Source organism: Hippocampus zosterae, chromosome 9, assembly GCF_025434085.1.
Source record: "Hippocampus zosterae strain Florida chromosome 9, ASM2543408v3, whole genome shotgun sequence".
Classification (NCBI taxonomy): domain Eukaryota; kingdom Metazoa; phylum Chordata; class Actinopteri; order Syngnathiformes; family Syngnathidae; genus Hippocampus; species Hippocampus zosterae.
This window is the reverse complement of record NC_067459.1, coordinates 8082175-8099777: the sequence shown is the minus strand read 5'-3', so window position 1 is coordinate 8099777 and position 17603 is coordinate 8082175. Positions and strand designations below refer to the sequence as shown.

General features: G+C 40.9%; 1 protein-coding gene across 5 annotated transcripts in view; it reads left to right on the top strand.

Moving 5' to 3' along the window:
* Positions 1 to 17387, top strand: part of LOC127607025 (immunoglobulin-like and fibronectin type III domain-containing protein 1) — a 31530-nt gene extending 14143 nt beyond the window's left edge. For 2 of the 5 annotated variants that reach the window (XM_052075004.1, XM_052075003.1), the window contains 22 exons: positions 66 to 110; positions 1973 to 2009; positions 2118 to 2304; positions 3709 to 3819; positions 4755 to 4893; positions 5783 to 6055; positions 6778 to 7215; positions 8368 to 8475; positions 8729 to 8833; positions 9900 to 10004; positions 11039 to 11143; positions 12093 to 12217; positions 12298 to 12439; positions 12555 to 12848; positions 13005 to 13301; positions 14023 to 14202; positions 14282 to 14410; positions 14504 to 14812; positions 14953 to 15038; positions 15140 to 15332; positions 16531 to 16827; positions 16897 to 17387. In XM_052075004.1, the coding sequence (XP_051930964.1) occupies positions 66 to 110; positions 1973 to 2009; positions 2118 to 2304; positions 3709 to 3819; positions 4755 to 4893; positions 5783 to 6055; positions 6778 to 7215; positions 8368 to 8475; positions 8729 to 8833; positions 9900 to 10004; positions 11039 to 11143; positions 12093 to 12217; positions 12298 to 12439; positions 12555 to 12848; positions 13005 to 13301; positions 14023 to 14202; positions 14282 to 14410; positions 14504 to 14812; positions 14953 to 15038; positions 15140 to 15332; positions 16531 to 16827; positions 16897 to 17282 (4091 nt within the window). In that variant the 3' untranslated portion in view covers positions 17283 to 17387. The remainder of the gene's footprint in view (positions 1 to 65; positions 111 to 1972; positions 2010 to 2117; positions 2305 to 3708; positions 3820 to 4754; positions 4894 to 5782; positions 6056 to 6777; positions 7216 to 8367; positions 8476 to 8728; positions 8834 to 9899; positions 10005 to 11038; positions 11144 to 12092; positions 12218 to 12297; positions 12440 to 12554; positions 12849 to 13004; positions 13302 to 14022; positions 14203 to 14281; positions 14411 to 14503; positions 14813 to 14952; positions 15039 to 15139; positions 15333 to 16530; positions 16828 to 16896) is intronic. The other 3 variants (XM_052075006.1, XM_052075005.1, XM_052075007.1) reach the window with 3 other exon arrangements.
* The last annotated feature ends 216 nt before the right edge of the window (positions 17388 to 17603 follow it).

Sequence of the window (17603 nt, the reverse complement as noted above, 5' to 3'; positions counted from 1 at the left end):
TACAACAGCGGATTATGACAGCCTGTGTGAATATGATAATAATGAAAATTCATATTTGTTCACAGTGGGATTCTCTAAAGCCAAGGAACTGCAAAAGACGTATGGAGATGGTAAGACCGGAGTACATTGTGACAACAAAAAAAAAAAATGTTTTGCATCTTCATGAGGACAAATATTTAAATGATAAGTTCATGGGGCAAATTTTTGAAAGAAGACACATGACTAAGCTTTGAGGTGAGCCTTTCATTGTCAAGTTGTGCACGAAGCGATAGGATAATTGCTTCGCGCACAACAAAAAAATAAGGAAGTGGATCCCCGAAATACAGACACCAAACAGGGTCTCCGCAGCAAAAAGGTTTAATATACAAAAATTCGCACCGACAAAGTAGTAACATAAAGTGCTGGTCAAAACAAGGACCACAGGGCACAAAAACGAATAACAAAAAGCGCTTGCACAAAAGGCAAGGGAGGAAAATAAGGATCGCGAAGTCAAACAAAAACAATGTATCCAAAATACACGCGAGAGAAAGCCAGTTCACAAAATAAAATCCAATACTTACAAAAACATTGGTACCGAGAGCGAAACACGACGAGATCTATAGCAATAGCAGTCAATGAGCAAAGAAGTAGCAAGGCGAAATACAATACTCCAGCGATATGTGCATGTCAGAGGGCTCCTTAAATACAAACTGAGACTAATCATAGATTGGCAGCAGGTGTGCACCAAAGTCCTCTGATGCCACCTGCTGGCCAGTCTGACACAGAACCGTGACATTCATGGCTCTGGGGTCGTGATGGTTCTCATGACCTCTTTTGGTGATGTTATTGAACACATACATTTTCATAGCAGCGTGACATTTTAGGAATTCAGTGAAATGCATTGGAATTCTCTGGCCTGCCATTTTGTCAGATATAGTGAGTTCCAGAACACAAATCGAGGCTTTTATACAGTAATGGATTCCTCCATTGAATTGGTGTGATGGATTTATTTTCTGTAATTCACTATGACATTGGTTTGCCTCTTCTTCAAGCAAAGCACAAATCTCTTTTTTAAAAACCGGATATGAGCTGTCAGGACGTTTCATGTGAAAAATCACAGAGCCCATAAGCCAGGGGTTGTGGTTCTCCTCTTCATCCCGAGTCAAGCGGCCCGTGCTTTAGTGACGCAAACACCTCGCGACTTGAAGTCATCGACAAAGAGGGAGCGGTTATTGCTAAAGAGTTGGTCATTTTCTTTCATCAGATATGTGTGGTTTGCTCTCTTAATGAAAACGTACGGCCCCGTATTATGTTGTTTGATTCCCAACCCAAGTTGGTCGATTCAGCATGGATTGATTGCTCATGTCTGCAGAATGAGGTGCAGGTATGAGCAGCCGAGCCATTCTAAATGCGCCTGTTACACAAGTGGGACTCAAATTTCCGAGACGGTGGCACGTGCGCTCAGCGTAAAAACTGGCGCGTCTCCATTTTTGCGCCGGCTTAAGTCTTGTTTACCGTGTTTGGGAATTTAGCATACTGTGCTTACGCCTCGCTGGCCGTTTGGGCGCACCGAGGGCATTTACTATTGCACACCCCTGCCTCACCTGACAACTTGGTGACAGAAAGTTGACCAGACCTACAACATCCCTAACAAAAGTGCAAAACTTCTGCTATGCCCGTCTACAAAAATGTTTAAAATAAAGAAAATTCCACCTGTGCGCTGGACTGCACTTGCCCTGGGCACGACAATGATTTTCCTTCACCTAAGCAGTTTTTACAAAGAAAGGTCTGGAATGTGGATTATTTCAAGACAATTCTCAACTCTCAACTCAACTATATTTATAGAGCACTTTCAAACAGCCATCGCTGCATACAAAGTGCTGTACATGGAGCAACTAACATCTATACAACAATAAAGCATAAATCAGTAACAAAGATGGTAGAAGGCACAATTATGATTGGGTGATCTTGTTGTCTTCCCTGTCCTGCTCAGATTTACCAGACTTTCTTCGGAAAAAGCTGAAAAAATGGTCAGTTCCTTTGTCCATGAATGTTCAACGCAACTCTTAATCAGATCAGCATAAAACAAGAAAAAAAAATCAATAAAAATAGATTTCATTGGTGATTTCTTGTTACAGCGCTCCAAAGGTGGGAGCGCAAGTTCAAAACGAACCGACACCAGAGGAGAAGGTCTGGGAAATCCTCATGAATGCGGAAAAGAAAGACTACGAGCGCATCTGTGCGGAATACGGAATCACCAATTTCCGCGGGATGCTAAAAAAACTGAAGCAGATGAAGCAAGAGCAAGACGTCGACACTGCAGAGGTACACGCCGGATCTGCAAAATACTGCTGATCTCTTTGATTTTTGAACTGCTGCACTTTATATGCTCCTGGCTACCAGTCGTTCAAATGTGTCTTCTGTAGAGGACATTTGTGAACCTAAATATCTCCCACCCAGTGCATCTAATCGCATTAACTCATTTTGTTACTCTAAAAAGGACCTTCAGTGCTTTCCAATGATATCAAATTTGTAGGGGTTAGAAAAAGTAAGAAAATGGCTTCCCTCAGTGCAAGCACTTTTTATGGGAAGAGGAAAAGTAATACCTTTTATCAAACACATGTGTCTTGAAATGCTGTTGGCATTTTAATGATAAGACTTTTCTGAACACGTTAAAGTGTTGTTTGAGTTGTTTTAAGTTTTTTTTATTTGAGCCTGTTTAAAAAATGTAGTGGGATTTCAAAAATTTCTTTTGGAGTAGTCCAATTACTTCACATAGATTGGGGAATTTCAAAATAAATGTGATTGGACAACGTTTTTTTTCTTGGTAGTCAGGAGGATATGGGCCTTTTGGAATGACTTTTTAGGATGATTATTCTGACTTTTAGGGGGCTTCATCAACAAAACTCCATCATGTCTGCAAGTGTGCGTATTGTAATTATCTGTATCTTAAGGATTGCCAACAAAACCACACTACCAATAATTGCTCAATCGCGCCACCACACAGAATGTTGAAGTGAAAAAAAAGAAAGGCTGTCCGATTCAGCGATCATCGTGAAAGTCGGTGGCCATGTCTCCACAAGAACGTCTACGAAATGCCGGCATGAAATTGAACAGGAAGTCTGCCATTTTGGGTTGAAGACATTTGTGGTCAATTTCACTGCTCCAAACAAGGAATTGACCATAAGGTGCCGAATCAAAGCCGGTATACAGTATTTGACCAGGATTCATTTTACCCTTAAATCTTGGAAACCTATCTCGGGCAAACCATCAAACAAAATCAATAGGCAACAATGTACTGAAATAATGATTATCTTCCCTCACCGTATTCACATATGTACTTGTGAATGTAGGCGGTTCATGATTTATTCAGAGAAGGAACGGATTGATGGATAGATGAATATACACAGTTGGAAACACAGGCAATTATGTACCTTTGGCCTTCTTATGGAAAACTCTTTAATTGCTCTGCCTGTCACGATAAATACCTCACATACGTAAGTAGCCCGTTTCAGGCCATTTAAATTAAATTGGATCCCAGGTACAGACGTTTGGAATAAGCAAACTAGAACATGCTTTTCCACGCTTTTTTTTTCCATTTAATGTGCACAAGAGCTAGTGTGAAACTGTGAAACTTGGATGATATCGTCCATATTCGCCGTAAAAAGGAAGTAAAAAGAGTTAATCTCTGCTTGCAGCTTTAATTACTACTTGTCTTTCGTACTGTAGTTTGTTTCACACATCGATACTCTGAAACACATCGAGGAAGACGACGACGAAGCATCAATTAACTTGGACTTGGAGCTCAAAGAACTGAATAGTAAAATATTCCTTTATAAGGTGAGACATTGGCATCCACATTGAAATCTGATGTTCTTAACGCATTTACTCCTGGACGTTGTAGAGCATTTTGAATGATCCTGCAAGATCAACAAAACATTGGTCTTTGACTATATTAGAATCAAATCTACCAAAGGAATGAGTTGACTCTCTTATTTTACCAGTAAAAATGTCTGTTTTTGAAGTAGATTTTTTTTTTTCATTCCTTAACAATGAATACAGCTTGGGTTGGTTCAACCTAAAACAATGGTTTCTGACCAAAATGCAGAGAAAAATATGCTTCTTTTCTGAAAAGAAACATACCTGGAAAGCAGTACTGTGACACGAGTATTTTTAGCTTTTGTGACAGCCAAATGAAGACAAGACTGAGAAGGGGTTTTTGATGGCAAAATGACTAAGAAACACGTCAGGAGCGACACTGACTCATCGCATGGTTTGAGTTGAAAATTCACACATTGAACTGCATCATGCTTTCTCAAGATTGCGACATAACATTTTCAACTAATTTCCGTCACACATACTCTGCTGATACCCGATGTATACAGACTATGTTCAAGTGTGAGGTGGTTTTACTTGCCCTCTTTCCAACTTGTTGGCATTTCTTTCCCTCATAATCCATGTGATAAACTGGGATATCCCCATATTCTTTCCCTTCAACTCAATAGCTGTGCTCATATAAATACACATTGAAGCAACGGCGGCATCTACTGGGATTTGTTTGTCTTTCTTGTGGTTAAAAAAAAACTGAATTTCACAGACAACCTGGGTGTCAGCGACCCTCTTCTGCACCTTACTTAACGAATATGTTTGTCGGAGGCAGTGAACGGTTGGATCCCAGTTGAACTGTATATCAACATCCACGGCAGTGAATGGATTGATAGAATTTGACACTGGATTTTTGTGTGTTTGTTTGTGTGTCTGTGTAACAACTGCAGGACGGAGAAATGGTTGCCTTGACAAAAGAAGAATGTGATGAAATGAAACATTCTCTGAAGCAAGTTGGCAAAAAACACGATAGTGTGCTCTACTCCATGGATGTGCAGGGTGGCACTGTATTCACTGCCGACTTTAAAGGTACACAAAGATTGTGGCATATTTTAATAAACCAGGTGGTGAGCCACTATTACGGAACAGTAGTAGGATTGCATCAATAATACAATTGCAGTCAGAACTCTCTATCCCGTTTTTGTGACCTGCAAAACACTTTCAGCTGGGAATTAGCATCTTTTACACATGGACAGACTCCGTCTATTGGGCTCAGCTCACAAGTGACCATGCGCAACAATCATCTCTTAAGTGCATTATCCCCAGACCCCCCTCCTCGGGCATCACGACTCCATTAAAAATTAATCTAATTGCTACACTAATTGAATAGTAGGAATAAACAGGGATTGAATGGCCTTTCCTGTTGGTTGATAGTAATACTACTACTGTATTTTCTGCACTAAAAGGCACACCTAAAACCCTTCCATTTTCTTAAAAGCTCACAGCGCGCCTTAAAATCCAATGCCCCTTGTGTATAGTCATTACAGAAATATTGTTATTAACCTCAAAATGGCTCCTTGCTCGAGACATGCTGACAACGCAGAGTTCAAACTTAAGGCGATTGGTTACGCAGTTGAACATGGAAATAGAGCAGCGGCAAGAGAGTTCAACGTTAACGAGTCAATGTTATAACTTGTTGTTGGTGAAGTGTACTATGTCCCTGCTTTTTTAATTAAATACGGGTACGTTTTACTTACATCTGATCATTCTGTTGGGTTTTTTTTAAATGAAAGCTCCATCTAGTGGATGCATTATAGATTGCGTCTTATAATGCTGTAAGCCCAATGTATGACAAATTAAAAATAGGCCATTCATTGAAGGTGCGCCTCATAATCCAGTGCACCTTTTAGTGTGGAAAATACGGTACTACTAATAATAATAATCGCTTGTCTTTCCTATGTTGTTCATAATTCTCCAGTACCTGATGTCGACTTTGCTATTAAACTCCAAGAGGTCAAGGCGGATGAACGACAGGATGCACTCTTTGTATGCGTCCTAACTGCACCTCTGAATGAGATCAAGTGGTTCGGCAAGAACGCATTACTGTCAAATGGCGAAAAGTTCGAAATCAGCATCTCGGAAGATAAGCTCATCCATAAGCTGATCGTACGTGATTGTTTACCACTGGATGCTGGCATCTACGCCGCTGTGGCGGGCATCAAGTCATGCAACGCTTGGCTGGTGGTTGAAGGTGAGAAATATGTATCATGTAATAATAATAATAATAATGCTCTTGCGATGCGGGGGCCCAGTCTCATTCGGTTGGGTCGTCGCAGTGCGTAGAGCCGATCAGCTTCACCAGGGTCCGCCAATATGTATCATGTGGAATTTCTTTTTTCCATTTTCAATTGGCAATCAAAATAAATGTAACTGACTGATTTATATATTCCTTGTTTACGAGCAGAAAAACACAAATAAAGGACTGACTTTTCAGTACAAATCTGAAAATATGAGTTTGGTTTTAGTATTTAAATGATTGTGCTTACGTGACCGGCAAGTTTGGTAAAATCGCCCCCCCCCCCCAAAAACAACAACAAACAAACATACACACACACACACACACACATATCTATCTATCTATCTATCTATCTATCTATCTATCTATCTATCTATCTATCTATCTATCTATCTATCTATCTATCTATCTATCTATCTATCTATCTATCTATCTATCTATCTATCTATCTATCTATCTATCTATCTATCTATCTATCTATCTATCTATCTATCTATCTATCTATCTATCTATCTATTTATATCTATCTATCTATCTATCTATCTATCTATCTATCTATCTATCTATCTATCTATCTATCTATCTATCTATCTATCTATCTATCTATCTATCTATCTATCTATCTATCTATCTATATATATATATATATAAAATTTATTCATGTTTTCTTCCCCCAGCGGATAAAGAGGCTAGCAGCAAAGGGAAGAAAGCCGCTCGTAAAAACACTATTGCTGGATTGGGTGATGACGAATACTTGCTGAGGACCGCCAAGGAGCAGCAGGAAAAGTACCAGAAAGAAATGGAGGAGAGGCTGGAAATTGCCAAGAAGGCTCAATCAGAGCGGGACGCTGCAGAGGAAGCCACCCGGCTGGAGGCGCAGGCCGCTAAAAAGAGGTCCGCCGAAACCAAGGCTGCTGCGAACGCGGCTGCCAAAGCTAAGAAGGCCGAAGAAGGCGTGGACGAGTCTGCGAGCTTCCAAGTTGGTGCTCATGTGGATGTTGAAGAGCTGAGCGAAGGCAATGAAGAAGCTGGGCAAAATTCCTTATTTATGGAAACAGTTGAGGTAGATAAAGTAACAAGCGGTGATAGTCCCCCTCGACAAGATAAAGTTAAAGGTAAGTACGATGATGAGATTTTGTTGGTCATTAATTTTACAGATGCATTTCTAGGGTAAAAATTTTTTATTTCATTTATAATATGAATATTCGAGTCACTTCATGTCATTGGCTAACAAAATTAGTATGCCTCAGGAAAAGTAAGACAATGTAACAGGAGGGAGGAAAAAAGAATTGAAAATAATCGACGCCCCCGTCCATAGCGTTTATAATTGCCTAGATTAATTATTTAAACTATACCGCACAAAACATATCATTTCAAAACTCATCATACAACCCTTAAAAAGGAATCATCTGAGAACGAATTTGTAGTTTCATCATTACTGTAAATTTATGAAATGAGGGACATTTTTTGAAGAGCCTGTATAGTTGTATTTCATATTGTGGTTATAGATGTTTTCTTTCTCTCGCTTAATGATGATACTGATCTTGCAATAGTGTCTGCTTTTTCATGGATTTTCAGCATTACTTTAAAAGACAATCCATGTCTGAAAAAACAGATAGATTTAACAAAGAAGAAAATATCAATCAACTGTCCCCAAAACTTGATTGATTTTTCACTCCCCAAAATATGATAAAATAAAAACTGCAACTGACGTTGACTGTTGCTCAGTTACAAAGAGGAAGGTAAGTATCCTTTGTGAATGTGAGTCCGAGTGCATTTTAATAACAGATATGAGGGCGAATATTAACCACCAAATCATGCTCTGCATCCAGCTGGCATTGATTATCACCAGTAGGAAATGATCATGTCAAGAGAACCGAACGGCCAAAAAGTTTGTGGGGGGGAGAAAAACATCTCACAGTGATGGCGACCCAAATTGCAGACGATACTGTAAAGACAGACACTGTTGTCGGTAAGAAACGTCTGAGGTGGCACACTGAAGATAATTTTCATGGCAAGTAAATTATTTGAGAATGAAAAGGATCTGGGTGTTTAAAGATTAAAAGCCAATCTACCTGATTCTAGAAGGAATGGATTTTTCCAATAATACTTATATTTAAAAAAACTTTTAAAAAATATAGTACTGTTGCTGACTGGGCTCAACAGTTGAAGGTATGCTGGAAGTGTCCTTTTGAACAGAATGCATAATAATAACAGATACGGGAGCCTCGTTTCTTCATAAAGCTGTCATTTATTATCACCAATAGGAAATGATCATGGTGAGGAAACAGCAGTAAAGCAAAAAGGTGAAAGGTGCGGGACAAAAGAAAAGCGTCCAAAAGTGAAAACTGTGGACGCCGAAGATGCAGCTGTTGGTAAGAAATATCCGTAGATAATTTCGTTTCCGCTAAATTATTTGACAATAAACATACTGATTTAAATTTGAAATTGACAGTTTAGACGTAGACATTAAGCTGCGTTGATTTCACATTTTTAAAATATTATCACGAAGGACTTTCAAGGCTAAAATTATCGTTATATTTTTTGATTTCGTTGTTGTACTGTAAATTGAACTCTATTTTGAGATGTTTGGTCGGAATGCTTATTAATCACGGATATCGCCAATAGGCAATGACCTTGGAGAGAAAACTGCAAAACAAAAAAGTGAAAAATTGGGAAAAAAAGAAATAGCTCCCAAAGTGAAATTTCCGGATGAGGAAGATCCTGCAGTTGGTAAGAAACTCCTGAAGATCATTTTCTGGTCAATAAATCATTTGACAGTGAATATTTTGACTAAAAGCAGGGTATAGACCAAAAAAAAAAAAGAGTTATGGAATTTGTGAAAGACCGCATAAAAATCCGACCATGTTTGATCTATCCAGCAATCAACCCGGAGTGACCTGCGACAGGCAGCGTTGTATTGTTCGCATCCAGACTCGAGAGAAGTAAAAAGACTTGGCTAGATGTTGGCTTATCTTGTATCTCCAATTAGCTGATAATTTCTTCATCCTCCAATCCCGAAGTCAAGTCAAGTCAAGTCAACAATATTTGTAGAGCACTTTCAAACAGCCATCGCTGCATACAAAGTGACAGTAAGACAAATCGGTAATAAAGGCGGTAGAAAGCACCAAACAGTAAAATCAAGAACAAATCTAAGTCATGCTGAGTCGAATGCCAAAGAATACAAGTGAGTTTTGAGGAGGGCTTTGAAGATGGGCAGCGAGGAGTCTTGCCGAATGTTCAGTGGGAGGTCATTCCAGAGAGAGTCCACCTACTGTGTCTTGCCATCATTTATCACTATTCTTCAGACGGCTCGCTTGCTTGTCATGGTTTTGTTCCATGTGACAATCGTATTGACACGAATTTCCTTGGAGCATAAAGTAATTTCCAGTTGTCAGCTAGGGTTGGGTTGTTTGCTGAGAAGATCGCAGAGAGAAATCTCCCGGTATCAGCTTTAGAGCATTTAGTCGGAATGGGAGAGGGGAGGGGGGGTTAATGGGGGGACCTTTAGTTGCTGTACTTGACATTTCAAAGAATACCGTACAGTGTGTTGAATCTACTGCAAATTACTGTACTTTTGCATGAACAATTTGAAATAAAGGTCTAAAATGATTCCATTATCTGGATACAAGAGCCTTCCACTCATTAAGTCAATCTACCACTTCAAGAGCTGACACATCTTTCAATAGAACCGATGAAGCTATTATCCCGAGAGTAGTTTTCAATTGTCGGTCCGAGCGCTTCTCAAGAAACACATCAATAGTCTGGATATAAAGCTGCCATTTATCATCACCAATAGGAAATCATCATGGTGAGGAAACTGCTGAGCAAAGCAGTGAAAAGTCTGGGACTAAAGAAAACTGTCCCAAAGAGAAAATTGGGGACGTCACAGACACTCATGTTGGTAAGAAACATCTGAGGTTGCACAATGGAGATGATTTCACGGTCAATCGTGTTTTTGGGGAGAATGAAATAACTGATGTTGAAGGAGCACTGAGCATTTAAGGGGAAAGCCCGTGTCACCCACAAAGGATTTTGCCATGGTCAATTTAAAGTGTTATCACAAAAGCCTCATATCATTATTTTGAAAATGGTGACCGATTCAACATGACGTGTCACTTTTTTGCAATGTTTTGCGTGTGTCTGTTTGCATCTTTTGGTTATACTTTCATGAAGAGTGCCATGAGTGTAGTTGTGTTTTCCAAGTCCCAATGGCACTTTGCATTTAATCATGGCGCTGAATTGTGTAAGTGTGGGCCTGTGTATGGAATGACCGCATTTCCTCAATAAGAAGCCATTTGTCTAATAGCCAGGAAGTCCTCCCCAAATAAACACCTCGCTCAAACACTCCAACAAGGTGAAAAACAGTACAAACCCACACACGCACAGATCATTCACACACACACACACACACACACGCACACGCACACACACACACACACACACACACATTCAAAAAAATGTGACAAATGAGCTCTGTTGCAAACCAACACAGCAGCATGTCAACGCTCTTTCAAGTGAATTAAAGTGTGACGTTCCGAGTACACGGCGTCCTTAAAGTGTACGTTCCAAGCAGCTAAGCCGGTTCTGCTTCAATTGAACTTCAATTCATATGAACATTAATCAATATAACATGGTTTAATGATTCCAATAAAATTTCCATTCCTCCCGATGCACTTCATAAATTGATTTCAGCACTATTTGAGGAAATGCGATGGGTAGAAACATTTTTTTGTTTGTTTGTTTTTTCTGATAGCTTCAAATATTAGTGGCGCTAACACTCTGGTGTTGCATTGCCAATGCGCTTCTCCTGAATGCCAACGTTACAAGTGTTATGTGTTGATACATACTCATCACTCAATTAGACACACTGAATCAATGGTGCCTAAAAGCAAAACAAAAATCATAACTGTGATTTATTGGCATTGGACCATGCAGAAAGTGATAAAGGTGATAAGGAGGAGGAAGAGGAGGAGGTACAGCCGCCAGCTGGCAAGCGTGTCAGAATAAGGCAAGGCCCGCTGATCGAGGAGACAATCATTGGTAAGATGGCGCGCGCTTGCATTACCTTCCGCATGGGGAAGTACTTTTTTGTATTTTAATGATGAAGTCATTTCATAAGAAAATGACTTTAAATATGTTTTGCGACCTTCCATTTAATGTGTGTCCAAACTCTAATCGATTAAATGACCTTTTTCCAGTCATTGTTTCTCGACAGGAGTGCGTTTCACCTTTGAGTGCCTTGGGGATATGCTAATGAAATTGGATGCACTTGCGAGGGCCCTCCAAACAATTACGGCCTTAATAGGCAAATGAACGGAAACATATTGGGGTCTCGTGTGCGGCACGCAATGCATCTGCTTCTTAATTAGACCTGACGACGGGAGGTAACGTACAGTTTCATGTGTATGTGTTTCCACCTCCATCTCATATCTGCTGTGTTTGCAGACAGCCGTGGGTGCATTTGTGCTTTGTGTGCATTCATGTTAACCATCCTGCTTGCTTTCCGCATCTTAACTGAGGATGAGTGTGTTGAGGCCAATCACTTAAATGAACACAACGGGGACCACCGTGTGTGTAGCCTTTGGACGGAAGCTGTAACGCCTGTGCAAGAACAGGCCCTTTGATCATTTCAAGACGGACGACAACTAAGCCGCTCAGTGTTTTTATACAGAGAAGACACAATCATACATTTTTTCTTCCACCGGCTTAAAGAAGAGAAGCACATTGAAGACGGCCATTCTAAAAGTAAACAATGGCAGACATCAGCCTCTTCTACCAGCGCCTCTTCAAATACGTAAAAACCTAAATTCTAGCATATGTAGAGCAAAATAAAAAGGAAAATATTTCACAATCCAAGCGGTAAGTGTGCTCAAATGTGCATTAATCCCCTTCATGGATGAATTTGTCCATTTTTGAGAAATAAACACAACATGTTGAGGCTTGCAGCAATTATTGTGTTTCACTAACTTGCCAGTTGTATAATCCTCAGACCCGGGCGTTCACTTCCTCATCGGTCTTTCCGACTGCAAAGCCATCATTGGGGAAGAGGCGGAACTTGTGTGTAAACTCAGCAGCGAGGACTGTGAGGGGATCTGGTACAAAGATGGAGGAGAGGTAATCTCGTCTTGGAAACTAGTGATTTATTAAATTATTTATTTTAAATCAGCTTCAGATGAGATTGTGTTTGCTTCCAGATCAAGTCAAATGAGGGTATGACCATCATAAAAGAAGGAAGCTACCATAAGCTAAAACTCCACAAAGTCCCAGAGGAATTTGCCGGAAAATATAAGTTTGAAGCCGATGGACGAAAGACAGAAGCCTTGGTGGTTGTTGAAGGTAAATTCAGAAGCAATGTTCAGACATTGTATGAAATGTCCTTTTCAAAAAAAAAAAGATTGATACAGTGCCTAAAATATCTGTTGACAATTTGTATTTATTTCTTTATTTTTAGATCCACCAAGATTTGACCCGGAGGAACTAAAAACCTTTATCACTCCTTTCACGGTGAAGAAGGGACACAAAGCAACCTTCAAGATATCCTATATGGGACGAGAGCCAGTAAAAGTTCAGTGGTTCCTTGAGGGGGAAGAGCTTTCGGATGAGGCCAATATCAAGCTGGAGACATCGGACGGCTACACGCGTCTGCTTCTGATCAAGCTGCAGCGCAAGGACAGTGGTGAAGTCAAGTTGAAGCTTAAAAATGAGTTTGGTATTGCCGAGGCCTTAACTGAACTGATTGTTCTAGGTATGTATTGAGGTAAAGTACATACAGAGGAACTTCCAAAGTCAAACATAATCCAAACTGTACAGCTTTTGGGGCATTAGACTTTGGAGGTTCCAATGCATTTTCAAACAGTGCTGAATATTTCGCTCTTCTAATTCCTCTCACATTGCTTGACAGATAAACCCACTCCCCCGATGGGGCCAGTGGAGATTGTCGAAGCTTCCTCCTCTGCAATCGAGATTAAGTGGCGACCACCGAAAGATTGCGGCGGCTGCAAGATAGGCAACTATATCCTTGAGAGGCAACAAGTTGGCCGCAACACCTGGAAGAAGGTTGGGCTCATCGGTCCACTGGCCAAATACCGGGACTTAGACGTAGACCATGGTCGCCGGTATTGCTACCGCATCAGAGTGGAGACTGAAATGGGCACCAGCGAGCTGATGGAAACGGAGGACATTCAAGCTGGGACGAAAGGTAAAACCAATGCCATCGTAGGCGTATTGATTCAATAATCACAAATGTAGTCTACACGCGGCAATTTTAAACATGGTCACTGATTACCGTATTATACGCACTATATGGCGCAACTAAAAACATTCAATTTTCTCAATTTTGCCGACAATGCGCCTTATATATGGATCAATATTCTGATTTCTTGGACATAGTATTTTAAATGTTCTGTAGAGCGCTTTGTTACAGCTGCAGCGGTTGTGAAAGCTCTATACAAATAAAGCTGTACTGTATTGTATTGTCTACGATTGGCTGGCAACCGATTCAGGGTGTCCCCTGCCTGCTGCCCAAAGACAGCTGGGATAGGCTCCAGCACCCCACTCCCCGCAACCCTAGTGAGGATAAAGCGGTTCGGGAAATGAATGTATGAATGTATTGTATTGTATTCTCTTTAGCATAGCTCCATCTATCGGATGCCACTATGGTGGCTTCTACTCTCTGCGCCTTATAACGTGGTGCACCATGTGTATGAAAACAGTTTTAAAATAGGCCATTCATAAGGTGTGCCTTATACTCCGAAGCACCTTATAGTGCGAAAAATCTGGTATTTTGGATATGAGAGACTACACACAACAAAATCAGAGAAAATTCTACATTTTGGCGCATCTTTCAGTTTGTATGTAGCCTTATGGCTGAAAACAAAAACCTACAAGATTTCAAACATAACGATTGGTTGTGTACACAGCATACCCTGGACCTCCATCAACACCAAAGGTCGTCAGTGCCTTCAAGGACTGCATCAACCTCTCCTGGTCTGCTCCTGCCAACACAGGCGGCACCAATATTCTTGGATACAATCTTGAAAAGCGCAAAAAGGGAAGCAATCTGTGGGGTCAAGTTAACTCGCCAGAAGAGATGATCCGAGGTTAGTTTATATGTCCTTAAGTAATACCTATTATTGATGATGATGATTTTTTTTTAATTGTTGTTTTACACTGCTACAGCAAAAGGCTTTGCTGTTAAAGATGTGGTAGAAGGAATGGAATACGAATTCCGTGTGGCAGCTATAAATAACTCTGGAGCTGGTGAATTCAGCACACCTTCGGAATTTGTCTTTGCCAGAGATCCCAAAAGTAGGTAGTAACTTGGAAATTTAGAGGCAGTTACAGTATGTTGCTAAGCCAATCCTGAAGAAGTCGTATTGATTTATGAACCGTGCTTTGCAGAGCCTCCTGGAAAAGCTATTGATTTCAAGGTGACCGATTCCAGCTACACAAGTCTATGTCTGTCTTGGATAAAACCCAAGGAAATTAAGGGGGTTGAGGATGAAGCCAAAGGATACTTTGTGGAGATCCGTCCCGCAGAGAACACAGAATGGAATCGTTGCAATTCAAACTTAGTCACCACAAATTTCTTCACCGTGAAAAACATGAAGTCAATGGCCATGTACTGGGTGAGAGTGATCGCTGTCAACGATGGAGGAGAAGGAGAACCACAGGAACTGAACAACTACATCCTTGCTATGCCGCCTCCTGGTGAATAACTATTATTTCCCTTTTGCTTGACTGGTTGAAAGCTAAGTGCCTGCTTTAATAAATCCAGAGAATGGCTTGTATTGTGCAAATCTTGCCTTTGTAAAAATCAGTAAAAACAATCTGGGCTTTTCTGTTCCTAGTGAGACCTCGCTTCACCGACACCAAAATTAAGAGTTTCATGGTGGTGCAAGCCGGAAATTCAGCACGGCTCACAATGAATTTTGAGGTAAATGTCTTAAGAAATGAGGGCCATCCAGATGGAGAAAAGCAGGAATGACTCATGCTCGAATAAATCTATTGGTTATTATCGTTTTATATCACCTGCAGGCCTCCCCTTGGCCTGAGGTCAAATGGCTGAAAGATGACGTGCCGGTGACTAAAACGGTGACCATTAGCAATGCGGAAGGCACGTCGCAGCTCTTGATTCCCTCTGCCGAGCGCTCGGACTCCGGTGTCTACACCATTGTTGTCAAAAACATTGTCGGTCAAGAAACCTTCAGTATTGAAATAAGAGTCACAGGTGAGCGTCACATAAGGTGTCCTTGAGTCACGACTGCGTTCTGTTCCTATGACGCCAACGACATTTGAATGTGGTTGTGGTTTGACCGTAATTATTATTTTACTTCTGTGGTGAAATATACTGTTGGTTAGCAATGGACATAGGCTACACAGGACAGTCCAACTCATGTCCAAATTCGAGATGTATCACCACTGTCAACTGATTGCAGCCTTTGCAATTAAACACTAAATTATGCATGTTATGCAAGTTTTTTGCATGCTATCAGCTTAATTAACAAACAATTAGAGGTGAGGCAGACAGACAAGCAAGCGGACCTAAGGGAAAATAATCTTATAAATATACAACACTTTATTGTATAGATCTCTGTAAGTACTAAAACTTTGAAATGGTCACTTCACTGGTGAGGATTCCCTGAGGATTCCCTGGAATCAGATACTTAAGAGCATTGCTAGGCAAACTACCGCCCACGGGCTGGATCCGGCCCGTTGGTCTTTTTAATCCGGCCCGCCGAAGATTGGTGCACAATTAAGGTTTGATTGCATTCATATCGTTTGGACTTGTAATGACAGGTATTTCAACACCAGGTGGCGCAGTTACTTCAAGTTGCAGAGCACAGCGAGGGAGGGGAAGACGAAGAAAGAGGGAGAGAGTAATGACCATGAAAGGGAAAGTGATATGTATCTGATTAAACGAAGCGGGTAACAAAGTACGAAACATTCAGGAGACACCTGGAGTCGGAAAGATTCAAATCTACGAGACTTTGAAAAACAAGGAAGCAATTCTTACTCAGTCCAATTCTGGCAAGTTCCATGCTCAGAGTGAATTGCTTGTGGCTCGAGTAAATGAACATTTACTAGAATGGTTTGATTATTTTAATTATTGTCATGTTAAAAACTTTCCACAAACTGGACCGCTAATAAGAGACGGAGAGCAGTCAAATGTGTAGAGCGTGAACAACAGGGGGCTCAGTACACATCCTTGAGGAGAACCGGTGCTCAGTGTGATGGTGGAGGAGAATGTTACATTATTACTGGCATACAAAGACATTGTGCTTTCTTCTTTATTTTCTATTTCTATTTTTAACTTTTGGCACGGCCCTCCACAATATTTTCTGCTTCTCATTTGGCCCCTCGGGAAAATAATTGCCCACCTCTGCTTAACAGTAAAAACATTGTGCTTCTTTTTTTTTTAATTCTAGATGAGCCAAAGCCACCGGGCCCAGTGGAAATGGAAGAAAATGTGCCGGGCACGGTGACCATTTCGTGGGCGCCTTCTCCAGACGAGAAACGTGATGACAGGTTGCATTACATGGTGATGAAGAGAGACTCCAGCAAGCGAACTTGGAACACGGTGGCAGATCACATCTTCAACAATAAGTTCACAGCCTGCAACATAATGCCGGGCAGAGAGTACAGGTTCCGTGTCTATGCAAAGAATGACATGGGCTCCTCCAAACCCACCGAATCACAAAAGTGGCTGCTACCAATCAAGAAAGGTACGTACGCTTGCGGGTTTTTGCGCAACAAGAACATTTGAGATCATTTACATCCACACTTTTCTTCAGAAAAGTTCACAGTCAACATGCCGCGATCCAAAAGCTGCAATCTCCAGTGCCCCCCAAAGTTTCTCGTCCCACTGAAAATGCACATCGCTCCCCAAGGATATGAATGCTACATGAGCTGCGCTTTAAAAGGGGACCCGACGCCTCACGTCACGTGGCTCCGCGACAACATTAGCCTGAATACCAACACCAATTACTACATCTCCAACACCTGCGGAGTCTGCTCTCTGCTCATACTGAGGGTCGGATCCAAGGACACCGGAGAGTACAAGGTGGTCGCGGAAAACCCCATGGGGAGAGCAGAGTGCTCTACCAAGTTGACAGTTCGGGGTAAGTATTTACCAGAGGATATTTCAACAGGATTTGGCTGCATTGAGGAAAATAATTGAAACAAATCTTTCTGCTTTTTAATTTTGTTCCAGAGTAAAACAAACAGAACCCCCCCCCCCCCCCCCAGAAGATGAAGGACCCGTGACCGAAAAAAAAAAAAAGAAGCTGTGACTCGCATGAAATGTATGCTGATCTTCAGTATTTAAACAATTCCCTTCTTCTTGGACACACCCTTGTGAACTAGGTATCTTGAATACTGTGTAATGACTTGATTTAATTTAACACCAGAAAAAAAAATACATTTTGATTGTTCTACCAAGTAAAATTGCTTTACAAATATTCTAAAAAAAGGTTTCAGATGACACAGTGCATGCCTAACC